Source organism: Rhodnius prolixus, unplaced genomic scaffold (assembly GCF_049639745.1).
Source record: "Rhodnius prolixus isolate KJV_2025 unplaced genomic scaffold, Rpr scaffold_9, whole genome shotgun sequence".
NCBI classification, from domain to species: Eukaryota; Metazoa; Arthropoda; class Insecta; order Hemiptera; family Reduviidae; genus Rhodnius; species Rhodnius prolixus.
This window is the reverse complement of record NW_027411604.1, coordinates 29,587,175-29,606,128: the sequence shown is the minus strand read 5'-3', so window position 1 is coordinate 29,606,128 and position 18,954 is coordinate 29,587,175. Positions and strand designations below refer to the sequence as shown.

At 29.9% G+C, this 18,954-nt stretch overlaps 3 protein-coding genes across 16 annotated transcripts in view; 1 reads left to right on the top strand and 2 right to left on the bottom strand.

Moving 5' to 3' along the window:
- Nrx-IV (neurexin-4) overlaps positions 1-14,035 on the bottom strand; it is a 25,529-nt gene extending 11,494 nt beyond the window's left edge. The window contains exons 1-5 of one of the 4 annotated variants that reach the window (XM_074128144.1): positions 13,917-14,035; positions 10,113-10,208; positions 6,970-7,166; positions 514-655; positions 229-432 (exon numbers count right to left, since the gene is read on the bottom strand). In XM_074128144.1, the coding sequence (XP_073984245.1) occupies positions 229-432; positions 514-655; positions 6,970-7,166; positions 10,113-10,208; positions 13,917-13,986 (709 nt within the window). In that variant the 5' untranslated portion in view covers positions 13,987-14,035. Of the gene's footprint in view, positions 1-228; positions 433-513; positions 656-6,969; positions 7,167-7,565; positions 7,763-10,112; positions 10,209-13,711; positions 13,853-13,916 lie in introns of those variants that run through there. The other 3 variants (XM_074128143.1, XM_074128145.1, XM_074128146.1) reach the window with 3 other exon arrangements.
- Positions 8,439-10,208, bottom strand: LOC141454200 (L-aminoadipate-semialdehyde dehydrogenase-phosphopantetheinyl transferase). The gene is made up of 2 exons (XM_074128170.1): positions 10,113-10,208; positions 8,439-9,720 (listed from the first exon to the last, which is right to left on the bottom strand). The coding sequence occupies exon 2, from the start codon at positions 9,613-9,615 to the stop codon at positions 8,761-8,763; it is 855 nt and encodes a 284-aa protein (XP_073984271.1). The 5' UTR covers positions 9,616-9,720; positions 10,113-10,208; the 3' UTR covers positions 8,439-8,760.
- LOC141454194 (solute carrier organic anion transporter family member 74D-like) overlaps positions 10,651-18,954 on the top strand; it is a 21,758-nt gene continuing 13,454 nt past the window's right edge. For 5 of the 11 annotated variants that reach the window (XR_012458559.1, XM_074128158.1, XM_074128153.1 and 2 more), the window contains exons 1-5: positions 10,651-11,490; positions 11,592-11,749; positions 12,491-12,680; positions 15,162-15,302; positions 16,184-16,329. The gene's annotated coding sequence lies outside the window, so the exon portion shown is untranslated. Of the gene's footprint in view, positions 11,491-11,591; positions 11,750-12,490; positions 12,681-13,833; positions 13,971-14,499; positions 14,938-15,161; positions 15,303-16,183; positions 16,330-18,954 lie in introns of those variants that run through there. The other 6 variants (XM_074128149.1, XM_074128150.1, XM_074128148.1 and 3 more) reach the window with 6 other exon arrangements.

Sequence of the window (18,954 nt, the reverse complement as noted above, 5' to 3'; positions counted from 1 at the left end):
TACAACAAATTAAGAGACTCGAATTAGTAAATAATTCCATTAATTAATAATAACAATTCGAATTAATTAATAAGAAAAACGAAAAAACCTTGAAGCTCATTACAAACTAAACACTTTATTAAAATCCACACATTTCGAAAACCTGGAAGAATTGTAATTAAAAACAAAATTAGGATTTATACATAACGACATATCAATGAGATATTTTGGATACAAATGACAACCAACCTAAATCTATATTTAATAACAGTCGATTATGACGTAATTGTAGAGCGATAAAATCGCCTTGAGATCCTTTACTATACAGCATAACACCATCGGCTGTGGAAGTTTTAAATCGGAATCTTATTGAGTCACGAGTAGCAGATACAGGTGAATTTCTCAGATCCCATCTTATTAGCGAAGATCCATTAAAGTACATATTCTCAGCAACTGGAATTATAACAAAAATAAAGGTGATAAGATTAAAAGAAACTACAATTATAAAAATTTAAGTTAAAATTAAAAACTAACCATAATCACAGCCATAAAGCTCTAGTCTTAATGAGATTCTATCCCTCCATCTAGTTGGATTAATTTTAATCCATTGTGCAATAATTGGGACTTCAAAAATATTTTTTTGTACATCATCAGGATTCACATTTCCTTTGAACATCTAAAACGTAATGCGCATTTGTAAAACAGATGAATATGAATTTATTATATCACGATAAAACCATTTAATTTAGTAAGACCCCTAAATAAAGGAGGCAGCAGATTCGGATAAGGAAAACACATATCCTTTCATGCAATATAATTTAATTTTTTCCTTGTACCAATAAAAAAATATACATTTAAGTAATCAACAAGCACTACTTTTTAAATAAGTGATCAGTAATGACTTTTTCTAAAGTAAAGAGTTCTCTGAATATATATCTTAATAACTATTAGAAAAGCAGAGAGATAATTGCAATGTTTATTTAATTTAAGGTTATTTTTTTTTGTAATATTGCACAAATTTGTATTTAAAACAAATTAGAAATACTACAAAGCAATTGCATGACAAAATTCATTTAGAAATATATTTGCCAAAAAAAATCAAGGCTTGAAAGAAGTAATTTTAAAAAATGTATTAATGTATTAGGCATTAATGTGAACAGGACGATTAACATTAAGGAAAAGAAATAAGATGTAGATGGTCTAGTGACTAGTCCAGAACTTTGGTGCGAAATTCATTATTTGATTATCGCCAGAGTTCAAATTTTTGTTGGCTAGAGAGAAGAAAAAATGAAAGCTCTATTTGGTAGCGACGACAATATGTAACGGCGACCGGTACTGCGACGTAATACCAAAGCAAATGTATTCAAAGCTACATTTGACGTTACTTTAGAGTAAGATAATCATATTTAATAGAGAAACAATAATTACTATTATCTCAAGGGCATTAAACAAAAGTGCACAAAAATCAATATTGAGTGCAATGCAATAAGTTCTTGAATTGCTGATACTTGTAGGTAAACAAACAAACTGAAATTTTCATTAATAACAGCAATTTAAACTCCCAAGATCAATGCGTAATTTTTATTTTTATTTTATTAGACACACTGACGAATATTTTTGAAGTAATATACCCAATTTGAAATCGAATACAAATAGCATTTGCTTTTAAGAAGAATGATGAGTAAAAAAAAAATCTATTTAAACCACTAAAATCGAGACTAAAATTAAACAGATTTGGTGAAGACATCCTTCAATATCTGTAAATCTTCTTCAAAGCTCTGCGTGAAAGTACTCAATGTCATTGGGTAGAAGTAAGCTGAGCGTAACATTTTTAATGCTTTACTCTCAGTTTATGAAGAAGCAGCGTAAGCGAAGCGTTCACCGACTCACCTACGTTTTACCTAGATAACAGAATGATGGAAACGTTTAAAGCAGTGGTCCTTAACCTTTTCATAGACGCGGAACACAATTATATGTATATATTTTTCTCGCGGAACACTAACATTAAATAACTTGAAATTCGGCCTTTAGCAAGAACTTAAAATTAAATTCAAATTAAAAAAAGGTACAATTTTTTGATTTCGTATCTTTCCTAAGTTTCTAAATTACAGTACATTTAAAATTGAAATTTCGCGGAACACTTGGACCATATTCGCGGAACACCGGTTAAGAACCACTGCTTTAAATCTTCTAAAATTATAGATCTGTGCACAAAATAACTATAGTTTATAATTGAAAAAAACAAAGTGTAAAAGAGAACAAATTTCATACGAATACGTGGTTCACGGTGGGAGATATAGAACGGCCATAATATTACAGAATTTCATGAACCAAAAAATTTTCAACCCTTTATAACTTCTACATTTATAGATCTGAGCACAAAATAACTATAGTTTATAATTGAGAAAAACAAAGTGTATGAGAGAACAAAATTTCATACGAATACGTGGTTCACGGTAGGAGATATAGAACGGCCATAATTTTACAGAATTTCATGACCCAAAAAATTTTCAACCCTTTATATCTTCTACATTTATAGATCTGAGCACAAAATAACTATAGTTTATAATTGAGAAAAACAAAGTGTAAAAGAGAACAAAATTTCATACGAATACGTGGTTCACGGTGGGAGATATAGAACGGCCATAATTTTACAGCATTTCATGACCCAAAAATTTTTCAACCTTTTATATCATCTACATTTATAGATCTGAGCACAAAATAACTATAGTTTATAATTGCGAAAAACAAAGTGTACAAGAGAACAAAATTTCATACGAATACGTGGTTCACAGTGGGAGATACAGAACGGCCAAATTTTACAGAATTTCATGACCCAAAAAATATTCAACCCTTTCTATCTTATACCTTTTTAGATCTGAGCACAAAATAACTAAAGTTTATAATTGAGAAAAACAAAGTGTAAAAGAAAACAAAATTTCATACGAATACGTGGTTCACGGTGGGAGATATAGAACGGCCATAATTTTACAGAATTTCATGACCCAAAAAATTTTCAACCCTTTATATCTCCTACCTTTTTAGATCTGTGTACAAAATAACTATAGTTTATAACTAAGAAAAACAAAGTGTACAAGAGAACAAAATTTCATACGAATACGTGGTTCACAGTGGGAGATACAGAACGGCCATAATTTTACAGAATTTCATGACCCATAAAATTTTCAACCCTTTATATCTTCTACATTAATAGATCTGAGCACAAAATAACTATAGTTTATAATTGAGAAAAACAAAGTGTAAAAGAGAACAAAATTTCATACGAATACGTGGTTCACGGTGGGAGATACAGAACGGCCATAATTTTACAGAATTTCATGACCCAAAAAATATTCAACCCTTTATATCTTCTACATTTATTGATCTGAGCACAAAATAACTATAGTTTATAATTGAGAAAAACAAAGTGTACAAGAGAACAAAATTTCATACGAATACGTGGTTCACGGTGGGAGATATAGAACGGCCATAATTTTACAGAATTTCATGACCCAAAAAATTTTCAACCCTTTATATCTTCTACATTTATAGATCTGAGCACAAAATAACTATAGTTTATAATTGAGAAAAACAAAGTGTACAAGAGAACAAAATTTCATACGAATACGTGGTTCACGGTGGGAGATATAGAACGGCCATAATTTTACGGAATTTCATGACCCAAAAAATTTTCAACCCTTTATATCTTCTACATTTATAGATCTGAGCACAAAATAACTATAGTTTATAATTGAGAAAAACAAAGTGTATAAGAGAACAAAATTTCATACGAATACGTGGTTCACGGTGGGAGATATAGAACGGCCATAATTTTACAGAATTTCATGACCCAAAAAATTTTCAACCCTTTATATCTTCTACATTTATAGATCTGAACACAAAATAACTATAGTTTATAATTGAGAAAAACAAAGTGTACAAGAGAACAAAATTTCATACGAATACGTGGTTCACAGTGGGAGATATAGAACGGCCATAATTTTACAGAATTTCATGACCCAAAAAATTTTCAACCCTTTCTATCTTATACATTTATAGATCTGAACACAAAATAACTATAGTTTATAATTGAGAAAAACAAAGTGTACAAGAGAACAAAATTTCATACGAATACGTGGTTCACAGTGGGAGATACAGAACGGCCATAATTTTACAGAATTTCATGACCCAAAAAATTTTCAACCCTTTCTATCTTATACCTTTTTAGATCTGTGCACAAAATAACTAAAGTTTATAATTGAGAAAAACAAAGTGTACAAGAGAACAAAATTTCATACGAATACGTGGTTCACAGTGGGAGATACAGAACGGCCATAATTTTACAGAATTTCATGACCCAAAAAATTTTCAATCCTTTATATCTTCTACATTTATAGATCTGAGCACAAAATAACTATAGTTTATAATTGAGAAAAACAAAGTGTATAAGAGAACAAAATTTCATACGAATACGTGGTTTACGGTGGGAGATATAGAACGGCCATAATTTTACAGAATTTCATGACCCAAAAAATATTCAACCCTTTATATCTTCTACATTTATAGATCTGAGCACAAAATAACTATAGTTTATAATTGCTAAAAACAAAGTGTACAAGAGAACAAAATTTCATACGAATACGTGGTTCACGGTGGGAGATATAGAATGGCCATAATTTTACAGAATTTCATGACCCAAAAAATTTTCTACCCTTTATATCTTCTACATTTATAGATCTGAGCACAAAATAACTGTAGTTATAATTGAGAAAAACAAAGTGTACAAGAGAACAAAATTTCATACGAATACGTGGTTCACGGTGGGAGATATAGAACGGCCATAATTTTACAGAATTTCATGACCCAAAAAATTTTCAACCCTTTATATCTTCTACATTTATAGATCTGAGCACAAAATAACTATAGTTTATAATTGAGAAAAACAAAGTGTATAAGAGAACAAAATTTCATACGAATACGTGGTTTACGGTGGGAGATATAGAACGGCCATAATTTTACAGAATTTCATGACCCAAAAAATTTTCAACCCTTTCTATCTTATACCTTTTTAGATCTGTGCACAAAATAACTAAAGTTTATAATTGAGAAAAACAAAGTGTACAAGAGAACAAAATTTCATATGAATACGTGGTTCACAGTGGGAGATACAGAACGGCCATAATTTTACAGAATTTCATGACCCATAAAAATTTCAATCCTTTATATCTTATACCTTTTTAGATCTGTGCACAAAATAACTAAAGTTTATAATTGAGAAAAACAAAGTGTACAAGAGAACAAAATTTCATACGAATACGTGGTTCACTGTGGGAGATACAGAACGGCCATAATTTTACAGAATTTCATGACCCATAAAATTTTCAATCCTTTATATCTTCTACATTTATAGATCTGAGCACAAAATAACTATAGTTTATAATTGAGAAAAACAAAGTGTACAAGAGAACAAAATTTCATACGAATACGTGGTTCACGTTGGGAGATATAGGACGGCCATAATTTTACAGAATTTCATGACCCAAAAAATTTTCAACCCTTTATATCTCGTACCTTTTTAGATCTGTGTACAAAATAACTATAGTTTATAACTAAGAAGAACAAAGTGTACAAGAGAACAAAATTTCATACGAATACGTGGTTCACAGTGGGAGATACAGAACGGCCATAATTTTACAGAATTTCATGACCCATAAAATTTTCAATCCTTTATATCTTCTACATTTATAGATCTGAGCACAAAATAACTATAGTTTATAATTGAGAAAAACAAAGTGTACAAGAGAACAAAATTTCATACGAATACGTGGTTCACGTTGGGAGATATAGGACGGCCATAATTTTACAGAATTTCATGACCCAAAAAATTTTCAACCCTTTATATCTCGTACCTTTTTAGATCTGTGTACAAAATAACTATAGTTTATAACTAAGAAGAACAAAGTGTACAAGAGAACAAAATTTCATACGAATACGCGGTTCACAGTGGGAGATACAGAACGGCCATAATTTTACAGAATTTCATGACCTATAAAATTTTCAACCCTTTATATCTTCTACATTTATAGATCTGAGCACAAAATAACTATAGTTTATAATTGAGAAAAACGAAGTGTACAAGAGAACAAAATTTCATACGAATACGTAGTTCACGGTGGGAGATATAGAACGGTAATAATTTTACAGAATTTCATGACTCAAAAAATTGTCAACCCTTTCTATCTTATGCCTTTTTAGATCTGTGCACAAAATAACTAAAGTTTATAATTGAGAAAAACAAAGTGTACAAGAGAACAAAATTTCATACGAATACGTGGTTCACAGTGGGAGATACAGAACGGCCATAATTTTACAGAATTTCATGACCCATAAAATTTTCAATCCTTTATATCTTATACCTTTTTAGATCTGTGCACAAAATAACTAAAGTTTATAATTGAGAAAAACAAAGTGTACAAGAGAACAAAATTTCATACGAATACGTGGTTCACAGTGGGAGATACAGAACGGCCATAATTTTACAGAATTTCATGACCCATAAAATTTTCAATCCTTGATATCTTCTACATTTATAGATCTGAGCACAAAATAACTATAGTTTATAATTGAGAAAAACAAAGTGTACAAGAGAACAAAATTTCATACGAATACGTGGTTCACGTTGGGAGATATAGGACGGCCATAATTTTACAGAATTTCATGACCCAAAAAATTTGCAACCCTTTATATCTCGTACCTTTTTAGATCTGTGTACAAAATAACTATAGTTTATAACTAAGAAGAACAAAGTGTACAAGAGAACAAAATTTCATACGAATACGTGGTTCACAGTGGGAGATACAGAACGGCCATAATTTTACAGAATTTCATTCCTAGGAAGAGAAAATCTAAGGGCAAGTGAACCCGATATCTCCAGTGCACTAACCACTCTACTAATAAACTTTACTTAAAAAGTGATTAATATCCAAATACCTCATTATTTCCAGAGTGATCGGTAACAGTTTTCCACTGTTGACCATCGTCAGAGTATTCAACAATATATTCTGTCACCCACTCGGACGTAAATGCTCTGCCCTTAGTAACTATCCAGTTAATGATTTTTCTATCGCCCATATCAGCTTTAATACTTTGGAAGTACGTATTCTCTTCTGGACTCCATGCTGAATCACCTACACCACTGGTTAATAAAGCAAGTGTCCAAAACAATGTAGGGCAAAATGTACAAAAATACTGTATATGAAAATTTCATTTCTATTTATTTAAAATTAAAATTGTACATGGTACCCATTTTGGTGAGAAAACATGGTGCGATTAAAATGTAGTGCATTTTTGTTAGTTTAAGCGACCCAATTAAGCGACACTGATCACATTAAATAGATTAAATAGAAGTATTTTAATTATATTTCAACAGAATAGCCAATTAAGTGATTAATTGCCATGCGCACTTCCTGTACCAATTCCAGTTAAGAAAAATCAAATCAAGGTATTTTTAGTTCCCCACAATTATTACGAAATGTTTTTATTTATTTACAGCAAAATTATCTGGAAAAACAAAAAATTGACTGCACCTTTGTGTATCCACCCTGCTCTTTATACATTGCATAATCAAGTCCATTTGTGCCATAAGAGATGGTGTATTCCATAGTATATTCGGATGAATGTGGCCTTCCTTGGGTAGCTATGCTAGTAACCCTCATTACTTGACCAAGATCAACAATTAATGCTTGATCAAAGCCTGAGTAGGATGCAGTCCATGCTTTACCTTCTACAAAAGACAGTATATTGTGTCTTTTTTGTTTCTTAATTCTCAGCTCTCTTCTTTTAAAAATTCAAATTATAATTTAAATAACTACATAATAAATTAACAATAACTGATTGGCATTTTATAACTGATGTTATAAAAAATTCGTAAACAATTGAAGCACATGTAAAACCTAAATTCCATAAAATATATATATTTATGATCTCAAAATATCTATTGGAATTAAGCCTAAATACCTTTTGCAATAAAGTCACTAATAAATATTCATTGTACTTTTAAATGACAGACGATTTCTGTTCTGATGTATTGTTCAAATTGAATCGGAGTCTCTCAAAATCCAAGCTCGCATTTCTTAGCAAGCGTTATCATTTGAAGATTAACTTGGATACATAACTAAGATTTCGGAAAATAAAAAAAGGCCTCCAAATCTATTACACGATCTCTTTTCTTTTATCCACGTAAGTAAAATATCTCAAATAGTTCTATACAGATTTCTTCGGAGAATATCTCTTCAATTTTTACTGGATATACTCTAATCTATGTACAATCTATGACATAAAATTTTAGTGAAAAAAACGATAAATATCTTGTAGGAGATATCTTACAAATTGTGTTTTGCGGTTAATTACTAAATGTATTGTGCGTTCAGTTTTGCAATTTATTAAAAAGAAAAATCAAATTGAGGTGACAAAAGAGTAATTTATTTTAACTAATACATTATTAAAATCTTTAAACCAGAATATAATTTATAATGGAAGCAATTTCCAAAAAAAAAAAAAAATTGTTTGTTACAAATTTTTATGAGATTATAGTATACTTATAAATAGAGCCATAACTCATAGAAGAGGAGATAATCCCACTACTTCTAACATCTCAATCAATAGACATCGTTCAATAAATACAAACAAGGACATTTTGTTTTACCCAGCAAAAAGTTTGTGAAGAGTTTCCCACACTTTCTTGTTAACAAATTAAATTATTTCTTTCTTATTATCTGTAAATTAATATGGCTCAACATCTTTTTTAAAAAAATTGTCACAAAATAATCTGTCCTCATTTAAAATCACACTTGCGTTTTCCATCAGTTCTTTAAAATTTACAAAAGTAAATTTTTCTTGTAAAAATAATTTGTTTTTATCCGAATTATTTTTAAAAAGTAAAGCAACTGCTGTACAATGATCTTCAAGTAGTAAAGTTTCTTGAAATATCCAATTATTTTGTTTAACAGAATCAACGAAAACAACTGTATCATCAACAAATTTATTATTTTCTATAGTTTCAGAATTTAACTTAAATCTTATCTTTTGCAAATCAACTGTAATTCCAGTACCGGTAGCTTTTACATAAGATTCTTTTAAACACCAAAATCTAAAGAAATTGTTAATCTGTTTTTTTTCAATTGGAGATTCTCTAATGGCTTGCCATTCTTCATTAGCGAAAGAACGTCCCATAATTCTAAAAAAATCTTCTACTTTTTTACCGCCAGTATATTCACGTTTCATTATATCAACACCTAATTCTACTTCACCAATTTCACCAGCAAGTACAGTGAATCTTCCTTGGTGTGATATGTTGAAATTCAGTTGTAAATCATTATGTTTATAGTAAGGTTTCCCATTAATATCACGAAAGATCATAATATCGTTCCATGTTTTATTAGTAACTTCAGAAATATATTTTCTCATCATTAAACGGCCAATCAATGAACTTTTTACATCCTTTTGAAACACAAATTTATCAATTCTCTCTTTTTCTTCATGTTGAATGCATGATGTGGCGAATAATAAATCTGAATATGTTGGTTTCCATGATGCACAATCAAACACCCAACGAACTGATTTAAATTTATCACTCATTATATTTTTGTTTTTGTTTTGTTAGAAATTAACTTATATACTTTTGTTTTCTAAGTCGACTACCACTTTTCTCTTCTTACATCCAAGTATTTTTCAAACATGGACCTGAAGCAAGAAAAAAGTGATAGTCGATATATAAAGCATTCATCTTTAATCAAATACAATAAGAACTTAGAAAATTTGGAAAGATATCACAAAATTTGAACAAATTTTACTTTTTTATACTTTATTTTATAAGAAATTTGAAATAACATTATCTATAAAATATCTTCCATCTTTATAATTTAACAAGAACTGTTACCAACAGAAATTAATAAATAAACTGATAAACAAAAAGAGGATGTGATGTGTGATATCTCGCTAACTTTCCTAGTTCTTTCCTAGTTATAGCAATAAATGATAAACGCTAGATAACAATGTCAGACTGGTATATAATTTATCTTTTCTTCTGAATTTAAACGTAAAAACAAATCATTTATATTCATGAGTTAACGTACCATCGAGTCTTGCATTTTCTGGTCCTCTGTCAGGCAACGAGGATGTTGCAGAAAGTTGTGCTCTGTCTAATAGAGGATCATTGCATTCATAATAGTCTGAAAAAAACACAAAATACCTCGTCATTACGTTTAGTAATAAAATAAAAATGTATATTTCAAAAATGTTTTAAACAATAACTTTTTTATAAGAGAAACAAGCAATATAAAATAGAAAATCATAATACATCAAGCACAAGGATTTTGATTAAGATAAAATTATAAAGCGTAGCCTGACAGCGTACATAGGTCCTCTCTTGCGCTAAGCGTTCACAGAAGAGACAACCAGAAAGTAGAAAATAAAGGTCTACGTTTTCCAAAAACACAGCAATGAAAATATATATTCTTCTTCAATTCACAAAGGTACTCTGCTCTCCATTGTTGATATGAAATCACAGAAATCCCGCAACATAGCAAGAGAGAGAGAGAGAAAAATAAACTTCCCTGAAGAAATAAAATCATTGTACCTACTGTGTCTGAAAATATTATTAAACTTTTACATCGATCAAGACTGCCAAGTCCAAAAATGAATAATGGATTTTTAATGGTGTAGAAATTCAGAGTTTAAACCAGTACAATTATCTAGGAATAACACTTACTACCAAGTTTGCATGCAAAAGAATATAGGCTCAGAAGCTTCCAAGGTAAAGTTAGGCCTTAACATGTAATGGAATAGGTTTGTTAGAAATCCTGAAGTATCTTCTTTTTTTTTCAAATTTATAACTATTTAATGCCTTTAGTAGATCTGTGGTTGGCGCGCGGTGATGTTATTCGGCTGGATGGTTATTCCTTCCACCAGTATGAAGATGAGTGCTGTCATTTGTGTAATGGTTTAATAATCGACCGAATATATCACTTCTTTGCCGTCTGTCCCAGATTGAGTGAAATAAGGATGAATCATTTTAGAAATTTCGAATTATCAGGAAATGGATGTGGTTAATGTTTTGAATGGAAGTGATTGGCACTTTATTGTAATAATTTCTGCAATTGTTTATAAACATCTAAAGTTAAAGAAACTAAATTTAAAGAATAACAAAATAAATAGAAATAGAGAGCAATAGTAAATATGGAAACTACTATGTTTTTAAATTCAGTTTGTTTATTTTTGTTAAGATTATTTGATAACATTATCTATTCTTTTAGTAGTTTTCTTATATTAGTTTATAGAGGGGTTTTATGTTCTTTATTTCTTCTTTTTCTTTTTTGCTTTTTCTCACATAGTTCACTGTATATAATGGAATCTAAGGGATTTTGTTTAATTAATAATTTTGCATTATTTTTGAACACGACTCTACCGACAGTCTAAGAACATGGTCATAGTCTTGTTGACAATTGTAGATATGTAAGTAAAATATTTAATATTCAAGGTAAAACATTTCCTGATTTATTCTTCGTCTTCTAATACTCACTATTAATTCTTACACTTTTCTTGCGTTCTTATAGATGAAAGATCAAGACTATTAATATTAACATATGCACTCCCACAAAGTTTTCAAACCAAGCAGCCTTCGCCATTATATTCAGAAGGATCTACTGGAAGGCAACTACTAGTTATATCACCTTTCCCAGGCTGCTCACTTTCCATATATGTTAGGAGTTTGGTAAGGGATTCTTAACACTTAGTCACACCAACCAGCCCTTCGCACACCATGTATTGCGGTTTCAGTATTCCTAACAAAACCTACACGGACTATTCACTGTCAAGAACTTAAGGTCGTCTGTTGCCACCCGGATTTATCTGAGAATACCGAGTAACTATAATATTCTTTTTTGCCTGCCTCTGACCGAGGTTTCCACCCGTTGCAATGCGGCAAATTCACAGATCCACTTTCAAGCCAATCGATCCTCTGCCACATATCTCCATAGACATGGCACAGAAACTGAAAAATCCTTATACTAACTAACCAACCTTGTACCTTGTCTAATCCTTACAATGGGTTTGTATTATTTACTTATTTTTTTCCACAAATAAAGGCAACTTATGACCTAAAAGCCAAGCCAGGTGCATAGATATTTTTCTACCAACGTTTATATCTTTAATCTTGCATTAAGTAAATAATGCAATTTGAAAAGAGAAACAACAGTTATCTTCGTTAACATCAAATAAATGATTGTTTTGTTTTTTTTGGGGGGGGGAACATATGCAATCATGCTGTAAAAGCAATAAGTAAATATTCTCAAAAACGCATTTTGTCTTTTATAAGTGTACTGTTAGAAACGAAGAGGCTTTCTAAATTTGGATCTAGAATTATTTCGTTCTCGCGTTACTATCTTATTCTTAAAATCCTATTTCAATTTTTTTGGAGTCGCACTCACTAAATTTCAGCATTACTACATTTCAGGTAAATAAGTTTTATATCTGAAGTGAAAATCTCCGCTAATCAGACGAGGCTCCTTAGCGATCAATTTTCATTGTCTCAACGAAGTCAACCCGCCCCAACTGTCGTCTCCAAACTGCCAATGCTCCTAGATGTCGATAGCGCTATTACATACTTATAAATTATTTGGATTGAATCTTAACTGTTCATTGTGGTAGGATAATTATTATTTGTCAGTTTTTAAGATAAAAACATTTTATCCTTTTTAAAAATACATGAATAAATAGGTTGACAAGTGATCCAAAATAAAGTACCATCTTTAAATTGTTACTATCACATTGAAACTACTGCGATTAAAAAAAAATACTTCAGCGTCACTTTTCACACATTGTTCATATTTAAGAAAATTAAAAAAAAAAAATGTTCGGATTAACTGTTGTTAATTTGATTTCTTCTGGAAAGATTGCCATGCATTTTCATCAACTTTTATGCAATTTTATCTTTATAATTTCCACTCAACACAATGAAACTATAAGAAACCTCTACTAAATAAAAACTTTTGAATGCTTTTAATTGAAGGTAATTTACAACTTACCTTCATTCCCATTAAATTATATTGTGCTTTTTTTGAAGGTTATTATATGTTAATTTCTACTAAAGTATACATAACTTTTAGCTATAATTTGAACCCTTCTTTTAACTAAAACCTTTACTGAATAAACCAATTAATTAATTACCCACAGAGTAATTTTGCGGAGGAAAAGATGGGATAAAATTATTGCTAGATTCTATAAATTTATCCAAAATCTAAATGCAGTATAGAAAAATTCACACGCCTACCCATAGCATAGTTTAGCTATGTAGTTGTCCGTAGCATTATTTTATTATTTGCGCAAGCCTCTTAATCAAAATAAAAAACAAAATTTGTAATTGACCCAAAAGCGAAATCAAGTAGTTTTTAAAAGTTAACATACCATTTTTCAATGATGGGTTTGTGTTAAAAGTACTAAGTTGACGATCAAAAAATTAAATTTATCAAATAAGGTTATTTAAAGTTTGGATATAACTCGTTGGCCATGGACATGAAAGAGTTTATTCCTAGTACTAATTAGTACATTAAATTTCAGGAAGTTTAATAATAAATGTTAGGATACGTAGAACCAAGTAAAACAAAACTTAAAATATTGAATAAATGATAATCCTTTTCTAAATAATTTCAACTTAAAAACTACTGCTGAATACTACCTGCTGAAACTTGAAGAATAATTACAGATATAAAGAAAGTACTTCTTCTAATTAACTTATTACACATTTTAAAACAACACACTGCAACATAGCAACTAGGTTATTCAGTTATTTTACGTACACGCCCTTCCACTCTTACAAACATTCAACGTACTTATTTACTAAAACTAAACAACTCGATCTCATCAGTTCGGTATTCACTGACCAGTGATGATGTTGATGATGATGACTAAGACTATTATCGGCAACTTCAATTTTAGTTTAGTAATACACATACTATTTATAAAATTATTTTTAAAAAACTTTATAGCAAATCCAAAAGAAAGGTTTTTATCTTTTTCCATTCCATCGTTAACTGAAGGAATATAAATAAATATTAATAAAATTAAATTGTTGTGTTAGAGGGGGGGAGATTTTTTTTATCATAAATTATGAATGTACTAACCTTTTTCAAAGATATTTTACCATTGTACTTAATGAGGGAACAATTTGTGAAAACTATGAATGTAAAATAAAAAAGGTAGATTGAATAGAACTTTCTTCTAGAGAATTAAAAAAAAAAGAATTTACACTATAGACATTTACACTATAATTATGAATGCATCCATTAAAAATAAATCAACCATTTATAGCATATTTCTGTCTTTCATATTAACCCTTCACTGCATGAATTTTTATTTTATCTTTCAAACCCTATATTTCATAATAAAAAAAATTCTGAACATTTCAAATTTATTTTATTCTTGTTTTTTTACTAGTAGCCAATCTGGACATAAATTCAATGAAAATAAATTTATTTTTTTTAACTAAGTGCATCTTTCTTAAGAACTTAGCTAATTGTATAAGGTTACGCTAGTAATTTATCAAAATTCTTAAATAAAATGTCATTTCTACCAATTGCTTTCTGAAGCAACATGTGACGGGGAAAAATCAAATGTGAGGACCGATAAGTAACAGTTAGGGTCCAGCAGTAAAGAAAAATTGAAATAGAAAAGGTATGTCGCCGAATGGAAACACTATGCAGCGAATATAGTTAGGGCACTCGTCTCGAAAAAGTATTGACATTTTCGTATAAATTAATAATAGAAATACAACGTTACCTTTCTATTTAATAATAGAAATACAATATAACTGCAGTTCAAATCATTATTGGCAATGTTAACAAATTTTATTTCCGAATCTTAGGATGCTGCGGAGTCTTATCATAGCCTTCAACGACAAATATTGTAAGATTATTTTAAGTTACTACCTATCCTATTCTTTAAAATGGTATTTTAAGAAACTGAATTGTCATAACACTTTTTGTTTGATATTTTAATATTAATAATTATTACCTAACAACTACTAAGTTTAATAATATTGTTTTTAAAGGAAATGATTTCATAGCTTTTAAACCAAATCCTCATATTTTAGGAGAATGTGCACTAATCATTGACCGATTTATTTTCAGATGCAAAATGATGAAACAAGAATCTTGAAACATATCGCTAACCACTTCCTTTCTGCACACATTGGTTGTATTTATATCAGTATGTACTGAAAAAATTGGTTAATTTCAATTGCATTGAGTAGCCATTCCATTCATCACTTTGTAAGTAATATAAATAGCCTATTAATTCTTTCTTATTTTCTGCCAATAAGCCCTTTTGGTTTCAGTGTCTGGAGCAAAATGCATTGAATTAAGCAAAATAATATCTCAAATAATTTAAACGTAATCGAAACTGACTTTTCTTAAATTCTGTAGTATAAATTTGAAAAAAAAAATCACTTTAAATGTCTACAAAAATAGAAAATACAATTGTCGTATAAATTCTTCCTATCCAAAAATTTTAATTCCATTAAAAAATAAATTCTTTATTCTTATAGACAAAATTAATATATATACATTTATTTTAATAATGCGTATATTCTAATTGTTTAAATGAAATGGTCATGAATTCTTTAATGCCTGTTGTGCTTTTAAAATATCTGCATAAGGAAATTTTAAATTATATAATGTAAGGAGATTAGCTAAGTATTAAATTATTGTCATACTAGACATTTTTAATTAAACAAATATTCTTGAAGTATGTATTTTAAGACAATTTTGCACCCCAGGCAAGCTTCTGGGCTCTGTTTTCCCCTTAACAATTTTTAATATTTACTGATTCTAAGTTCAGGATTTTGAAATGTTTAATAACTCATTAAAAAAAATCAATACATTAAAAAAATATATTTTTAATTTATCATTTATAAATTACACGTATTTTTACCTTGGTTTTATATTTACCTAATAACTTGCAGGAGTTCGTTGGCACCCATTAAAAATAAACCATTTACATAATTTTTTAAAATTATGAGTAATTCTTAAGCATTGAGACTAAAAAAACAGATTTACTTCTCTGGACTTTTACGTCTTGTACATTCTACTAAGTTATAAGATTAAACATATTAAAATCTGGAGTTTACTAGTAAAAAATGACCATGTTACAGGATCATCGTTATTCGGGACATCAAGGTGCCAGGAATCTCTGTTGAAAAATTCTGTCTAGCAGGACGAGGAGCAAAGGAACTCTTAGTAGATTAACTCAAACTGAAAAGATGCTTACCAATCACGCCAGTTGCCAGCTGAATTAAAGGTAAGACTGTTACTTTTACCATAAACTTGTATACGAGTGTATGGACTTAAGAGGGAGAATTAATGAAAGATTAACATTACTCAGCATGGAAAAATCACACTAAGTTCAGAATCGATACTGCTAATAGATAATAATATTTTGTTCAAATTCTGTCATTTGATGAACTTGTTTTTATTTTCCCTGAAAAAACCACTATTAACATAAATGAAGAACCGATGTGGTCAAAAGCGTGGCTTTGTAAGTGGGAGATCCCCAGTTCGAATCCTGCTTATGACTACTTTTTATTTGTTAGAAAACATTGTTTATAGTAAAATATGATTCCCGGGAGAATGGAAAGTTATTCCATTTTCCACGATTTTTTTTTTACAATTCAGGTGGCTCAGGCGGGCGCCTTACTTCCCTTCAACAGTTCTGAGCCGGCATTGATGAGGCGTTTTGCACGAATATGTTGAGTACCAATGTATTGGTATACGGCAGTATTCATTCTTTAGAATCAGACTTTTTAAAAATTAAAACTCGTCACTTTTTTTTTTTGCATAAAGTTTTCAGTGCCAGTTTAATAATAAGCCCTAGAAATGACTGAGTCTGTATTTCGTGTTATTATTAAAAGTGCTAATTTTACTCCTCCTATAATTCTAAGATTCTCAACAACTCAACTAAATTAAATTTCTTAAACCTATGGAAACATAACAAGAATCCTGTGAAACTGGATGAAAGCTACACTCCATCTGGTCATATTGATAATTTTTTATAATCCAAAACTCAAACTTCCGAAAAACGCTAATAAAAAATTTAAATTCCTATTTAGATATCCTGTTGTGGAATTGTAAAAGCATTAATAATATTTTTTATATCGATTTTTTTTTTTAATAAAGCTCCAATAATAGGTTTAGGGGAAACGTTTTTGTTAAATTACTTAATATCTCAAGCTTACTCAACAAAAATAATAAAAAATATCTTAATAACAATTTTTTCAAAGCCACACTGGATAATAGCTAAGATACTCGCAATAAATACTAACTTCTCATTTATAGTATTATAGCAATTGTATACTTTAAACCAGCGTTGGTAAATGAATGAGGTTTTAATGGATTTCCATAGTATTTTTAACACTATTAGAATTAACCATAATAATCTGCTATTTCTTAATGAGGACGATTTCAACGCTCGTGTCTCATCTTTTATTTCTTGTGGATGATACATTAACTTCTTATTCCAGTTTAACCTCCACTAGAATTAGTTAAGATAAAATGTATAATAAAAGAGGAACAGCACTGCTCAGTTCAATGGAGAGTAATTGTGTTCTATTTAGGGAAGGGATTAGCTATGAGGTTAGCATACTGGACTCCCACGCGGAGGTCCCGGGTTCGAATCCAGCAGCTGACCCTTAGATTTTCTCTTCCTAGGAGCTTCTTACAGCTCACTGTCCGGTGATGGACAGTGTTGTCTGTAACGAGAGAACACTGTCCGGAGGCCGGCAGTGCACTGGAAAAAGCTCCGGGCGCTAATGACCTCAGCTGTTGATGCGCCAAAAAAAAAAAAAAAAAAAAAAAAAAAAAAAAAAAAAAAAAAAAAAAAAAAAAATTGTGTTCTATTGATGAATAGAAAAACTTAGAACGATATTGACGCCAATTTTACTTATGTCTCTGCAAATGGGTCTAGTACAATAGATTCGTTTTGGTGTGACATTCTCCAATTAGAATCAATCTGTAACTTCTCTGTAAAATTACTATCAACCTCATCTGACCACTTTCTGGTTAAAGTTTCTCTTATCTGTCCCCAGATTCTTATGATCTTATAAATAACAAAAAGTTAAGCCTTCAGTCTAACACATAGATGCGTCAGAGTTTTAAATTGTCACCAGAGAAACAATTTCACTTCAATTATGTAATGTTAGACTGTTCAAAATCTCTGAAAGTTTCCATTTATAATTGTATTTGTCCAGTTTATAACATTCTAATCAATTCATACCATTGTTCGCTCTTTTACCAATCTCAAGCTTTGGCCCTGTTTTTTCAACGCTCTCCAAAATTTATTTATTTACAATACGGGCAATCACCCAGTTGCAATGAAATATAATTTAAAGTAACTTTTAATAATAACGTAACATATCGATACATATTTTGTTTCGAACTAAAATACTTTTTTTTTTGTAATATTTACTAATATCAATTTAAAATTTCATATTTTGTAATACTATTATTATTGTATACTTTTGTATTATTCTACCAAAACTCCTTTATATGGGGCAAGGCCTTGAACGCAAATAATAAGTTCTTTCGTTTGGAGTAACATGTAGAACAGAAATCTGAGGGTAGGAAGTGGATTCTGACTCGACCTAGATCTCCGCATGGGTGGTACTGTACTAACTATTAAGCTCCCTCAAGTTTGGCACGCTGCATGCTGTTTGGGAGACATGAGGTCCAAAGTTGATTGCGAAAAAAGCTTTTTACTTTACACTATAAAATTATTATTTTAAAATTCTCTTTTTCATTTTCCTTTTTAAAAATAAAATATACTGATAACATATTATAGACAGTATTAAACTGTCGAACATCCAACAAAAAATGCTAATAAATAAAAAATAGAAAAATATATGTAATGATTACAGTAATCCGTTTATAC